This window comes from Poecilia latipinna, unplaced genomic scaffold (assembly GCF_001443285.1).
Source record: "Poecilia latipinna isolate Pla-1442-1.1 unplaced genomic scaffold, P_latipinna-1.0 Scaffold646, whole genome shotgun sequence".
In the NCBI taxonomy this organism is placed as follows: domain Eukaryota; kingdom Metazoa; phylum Chordata; class Actinopteri; order Cyprinodontiformes; family Poeciliidae; genus Poecilia; species Poecilia latipinna.
The window spans coordinates 70,846-76,365 of NW_015113262.1; the positions used below are offsets into that span (position 1 = coordinate 70,846).

Consider the following 5,520-nt stretch of genomic DNA (forward strand, 5'->3'; position numbering starts at 1 on the left):
AATTCTTTTTTTTGTTATTTTTTTCCACACAACCCCCCCCCCCCCCCCCCCCCCCCCCCGCCAATTTTGCCCTTAAACTCCAATCGTTTTATACTCTTTATTGTATTTCAAGAAATTCTCATAAGACTCATCTGTGAACACCGCCGTTTTAGATTAAATGAAACATATGAAAGAGTTTCCTTTTAATCAAGCGGTCGATGAAAAAAAAAAACAACAAAAAAAAAACGTACTGTCTTTCAGAACAAATGTGTCTGTACCTTTAAGAATTCTCCCGCGTTTGTCTACGACTCCGGAAGGAGCAAGCCCATTTCGCGCTAAATTGAAACAACAGATCAGTTCAGCAGTCCACGCGAGGAGCGACTCACACGTCACATCTCCTGAACCCCTCGCTGCCAGTGTTACTCTTGAACAAGGTCTGCTGTTTCTTAGGGCTCTTCAGAATCTTTTTTATTTAAGTCTACCAGCGTAAATATGCAACTTATTATTTCATTGCAAGAAAAATACTTTTTTTTGTTTGTTTTTAACTCAAGTGACCACTTGCTTTGGTTTCTCTGTCCAGTGAAGCCAAGATGGAGGAGGCCAACAAGCTTGTCGGGACTGGCAAGAAGTACCTGGTGACGGGGAAGGTGGTGGAGGCAGTGAGCGCCCTGCAGGAGGCCTGCGGGATGCTGTGAGTCCACCGGCAGACAAAAACACTAGCTCAATTAGTATCTTATTTATATATATCTTTAGAAAAGTTACAAATAATTTCTTCATTTTGTATTGTAGATTTTGTATCTCGAAAAATTGTCTATTTATGTATTTCAAACAGGCTATATCTGGTTGTCTAAAATTCTGGACTTAAGCATCCTCTCCTTTGTGCCAGTTTCATTCGGGTGTCCTGCGTTATTCTAGTAATAGAAATGAGTTAATGCGGCCCAAACAGTGGTGTCCGCATTTACGCTGTTCGCTTTCACGACTGTTTCAGTGGTTGCTTTTAACTGTAGTGGAAATTGTCACTTATAAATGTTCTCAAAGAAAATGTTTGGTCCCCATTTTTCAGGAGCTATAACCCTCCACCTTTTCCTCACTGACTCTTAGAAACGTAGCGTTAAGGCTAAAAAGTGAGACACAACCTCGAGATCTGAACTCAGCAAAAAAACAAAACAACAAAAAAACGTCGACTTCAAATTTATTCAGAACTCTAAAGTTTACCATCAAAACTGCGTTTTAAAGGGACAAACAATTGAGTTTCTAAATGCTTGGAGCAAAAGCGTGTAGAAATCCTGATTGAGTGAAGTTTTTTTTCCATGTCTATCCATTTACTGCACTGCATCTTCAGTCTCAGTGGTATGCGTCAAACAAATTGGTCCGATTTTTGTCATCAGGAAAATACAATCATTCGAATGATAACCCAGCTGGGAACTGGAGCTGAATATGTAAGCTGACAATAGCCAAACATTTTATTTTTCTGTGTTTGACAGTAGCCAATCTATGGCAGAATAGAGGACAGAGTCACTGCCTGTACAAAATTAACAAAAACATTTGGGTCCCTCCAGCTGCAATAAAATATATTACTGCATATTTCAATGCATTACATGTCCATTCTGTATGAACAATAGGTCTAGTCACTTTTCACATATGGCCTTTGTACAAAAGAACATATGTATTTTTAAAAATTCCCAGATTTTCTGTTTTGTATTTAATTTTATTTTATCTGGTAAAATAAAATTAATTTAATTTAATTTTATTTAGTAAAAGGGGCCAAAACATTTTCTCCTCCCAACATTTTACAGAAGTACATTTTGAAACGGAATATTTTGGTGCATGTAATCAGACAGTGTAACTTGGTGATAATATTGACAGGAGAAAAATAATAATTTCAGAGCTAAGAAGTACGGAGACACGGCAGATGAGTGCGGGGAGGCGTTCTACTGGTGTGGGAAAGCACTACTGGATTTGGCACGGTGGGTTTAAAATCACTAAACTAGCTTTAACTGTGGCAGTAATTTATTAGAGCGCTGCTTGACGGCGCTTGGAGTCTGCAGATGTGAATGACGGGATGTGATTACAGGATGGAGAACTCTGTCCTGGGGAACGCTCTGGAAGGAGTCCCAGAGGAGGAGGAAGAGGAGGAAAAGCCCAAAGACTCAAACGTCGAGAGCGTAGAGAATGTTGATGGTGAGGGGGCGGGGCTAACTCCCTCGAATCCCACTGGGAGCTGGCTTTAACGCTTAACGGTCCTCTGTCGCATTTTTAGAAAAGTCCAGAGACGAGCTGAGGGTTCAGGTGTACGACGCCATGGCAGAGAAGAAAACCAACGACTCTGGGAAGCAGACGGAGGAGAGCACGACTGAAGGCTCGGAGGCTACACCAAAGGAGAACGGGGAGGAAGAGGATGGCGAGGATGAATCACCAGCTGAGGAGAAGGAGAGAGAATCTGAAGCAGCTGCTGAACAGGATGAATCTACAGATGAGCCAGAAGAAGCTGGAGGTAAACTTCTGATTTATACAGGCTGTACAGATGTTTCTGTTACAAATGGGCACAAAACGTTTCAGATGTCAGTATTGGCAGAAAAAGGATGCAATTTTACCGAAAGAATGTTTTACAATTCTGAGAAAAGTTTTTATTTTGATTCTCAGAAAATTACTACTTATTTCTCCTAATATGACCAAATTCTTGTAATATTATGACTTTATTCTCGTAATTAAAAATGGAAAAAAAAATCTTAGCCTGACCCCGATATTCCATTGCAGAGTTGTCCTGAATTTGAACTCCGTAAAAATAAATGGCTGTAAAACACGCGAGTCAAACAAGATGGCTGCCTTTGGTGTGGCGACGTCACTCTGACCTACGGAAACCCGAGGAGTTACTAGTTGGGAGGGGAGAAGACAAAATTGTGATATATATACATTTTTTTCCTTCCAAAAATTAAATCTTCAAAAACCAGAAATTCAATTAATTGATAAAATGAATTGCTTGTAGTTTAATTTCTACAGTAAAGCATCAGTATCTGCATTTCCACTACAAGTGTGCTCAGAACTTTGCCAACGTTCTGCAAATGTCAAAAAAAAAAAGGCAATTTCACAATTGCAGTTTCCCCATCAAATAAGGCGATTAAAATCCCACGTGAATAAATTTGTTGTGATAAGTCGTTAAACACCAGGTCACTTCCTGTCATCTTCTTCATTTCCACCAGTAGTAACATCCAGTTATCAATCGTTTAACTTGGATGAAAAAAGTGTTTCAATAAAGCAAATTTATTTGCACAATTCCAATTTGTGCAATTTTTACGCTTAATGAAAACGAGCCGGTCAGCTGCATGCCCTCATAACTACACCTTCCCTCTGTAGGCGACGACGAAGAGAGGGAGACTGAAGTGGAGGAGCTTGGTGAAGGGGAGCCCACTGCTGACAAGGTACTGACCGCGCACTCGCCTTCAGACGGAAAGCGTGACATCGGCTCACTGTGCCGTGACCTTCCTCCAGGACAGTGAAGATGAGGAGGTGGGGAACCTGCAGCTGGCCTGGGAGATGCTGGAAGTGGCTAAAGTGATCTACAGAAGGTAGAGCTGCAGCGACGCCTGCAGGATCCTGACGCCTGCTGGGGTCTGACCTCATGTTTCCGTCTGACTCAGGAAGGAGGAGAAGGACGACCAGCTGATGGCGGCGCAGACCCACCTGAAGCTGGGAGAGGTTTCTGTCGAGTCAGGTACAGAGCTTGGCCAAAAAACTCACTTTTTCAACACACCGTTACATTTTCAGGGCGTTTGCTGGGAGGGCTAAGCTATTGTCACTTTCCTAAAATAATGGCCTGGGACAATTTTTTATTTTTTATTTTTTTTGGGCTTAGGCCATTATTTTAGGAAGGTGACAATAACTAAGAGGAAAATTATATATGTAAGGGGTGTCCAAAGTGTGGCCCCAGGATCATTTGTGGCCCTTGGACTGATTTTGTGTGGCCGCCGACTGCAGTTATATAAATCCAGCCTGTCCATTTTTATTTTTTCCTTAAATCAAGCCATAGTCATAAAATCAATTCCAGGGCCACACATGGCCCCCCGGGCCACACTTTGGACACTTCTGTTTTAAGACGTTTGTTCTTGGATGATGATCTGTAATATTGTTGCTCATATTTAATCTGCATGTCAGGAAACTACAACCAGGCACTCGAGGACTTCCAGGAGTGTCTGAAGCTCCAGCTGAAGCACCTGGACCCGGACAGCCGCCTGCTGGCAGAGACCCACTATCAGCTGGGGGTCGCCCACAGCCTGAACCTCCAGTATGCCCTGGCCATCCAGGCCCTGAACAGCTCCATCTCGGTCATCAAGAACAGGCTGGGTGAGGCGCCGCCCACCTGCCACCACAGCAGATCACCACGCGGAGAGCAGACCTTTTAGTCTGACGTTGTTGACCTTTCAGAGAAACTTCAGGAGATGATGGACAAAGCCGAGGATCCAGAAGCTCTGGAAGACGAGAGGAAGGAGATGGAGGAGCTGAAGGCTCTGCTCCCAGAGATCCAGGAGAAGGTGGAGGACGCAACTGAAGGGATGAAGAGCAGCGCTGAGGAGGCTCAGGTGAGCTGGGAATGAACAAACTGCTTATTCTGGGTTTTTCTTTTTAGTTCAGGGCATCTACATCCTTAGTCTTAAATTTGTGTCTAAAATTACATTAAATTCACCAGAAAAAAAAAAAAAAACAAGTTAGCCTTAAATACATTAATCACAGGTATTACATTCTGTTCCAGAATTATTTCATCTTATATTCCATGTAGCTTTTTTTTTCCTTATGCTGTTCAATTATGCAAAACTTTGATTCACATGCAGACGTCTGTGCTTAGAGGCACTTGTGGCTTCCGCTAACATGCTACTAATACACAATTGAAGGCTAGCTAGCGTGAAGCTGGCCAGCTTTTTTACATCGATCATGGGTAAGTGCAAATTTATAACCAGTTCTCAGGCCAACACATACGATTTATTTATATGTATTTTAAATTCTGCTCCTAGCCTTACAAAGTCTTTGAGCTGGTGAAACCCTGCAGAAGCTCTTTCAAAGAAAGAAATAACCTACCAAGATGTTGCTTATATTCTGAATACTTGATTATTTGGACCAATCCACAGATGATTAATCCTCATGTTTGCCTTCTTATTGCTGACAGATGCTCCACAGCTCCTGTTCTGAGTTTTTGTTTGCTTTGTTCCCACCTGTAGGACGGAGCCTCCAGTTCCTCTGCTTTGCCTGATTCTACCGTCAGCCCTGCTGACTCTTTGTCCCGGCCTGCAGTAAGTCTGCTCCTGAAATAACATGGACAAAACATTCACACTGGGAAACAAGATATTTGAAGCTTCTGATTTCTTAAAAACTCACTTCCTGTCACTGCGAAAAGCTCTGATGTAGGCCAGGCATTAAAACCCAAACAAAATACAGAGGAGGTTCCTGAAAGGACCAAAACTCTCATCGGTCAAACATTGTGGAATGTCCCCCAGATGGCCAGCAGGGGGAGTGTTATGATCTAACTTTAACTTGAACTAGTTCTGGTTC

The 5,520-nt window shown here is 42.5% G+C and overlaps 1 protein-coding gene across 1 annotated transcript in view; it reads left to right on the forward strand.

Annotated features, from left to right (window-relative positions):
• The first annotated feature begins 297 nt into the window (after positions 1-297).
• The window catches only part of LOC106954312 (nuclear autoantigenic sperm protein-like), a 9,686-nt gene continuing 4,463 nt past the window's right edge, over positions 298-5,520 (forward strand). Inside the window, exons 1-11 of the mRNA XM_015043705.1 lie at positions 298-413; positions 560-670; positions 1,866-1,946; positions 2,054-2,160; positions 2,240-2,473; positions 3,334-3,398; positions 3,469-3,545; positions 3,618-3,691; positions 4,132-4,320; positions 4,402-4,556; positions 5,190-5,261. Coding sequence (XP_014899191.1) covers positions 570-670; positions 1,866-1,946; positions 2,054-2,160; positions 2,240-2,473; positions 3,334-3,398; positions 3,469-3,545; positions 3,618-3,691; positions 4,132-4,320; positions 4,402-4,556; positions 5,190-5,261 — 1,155 coding nt within the window. The 5' untranslated portion in view covers positions 298-413; positions 560-569. The remainder of the gene's footprint in view (positions 414-559; positions 671-1,865; positions 1,947-2,053; positions 2,161-2,239; positions 2,474-3,333; positions 3,399-3,468; positions 3,546-3,617; positions 3,692-4,131; positions 4,321-4,401; positions 4,557-5,189; positions 5,262-5,520) is intronic.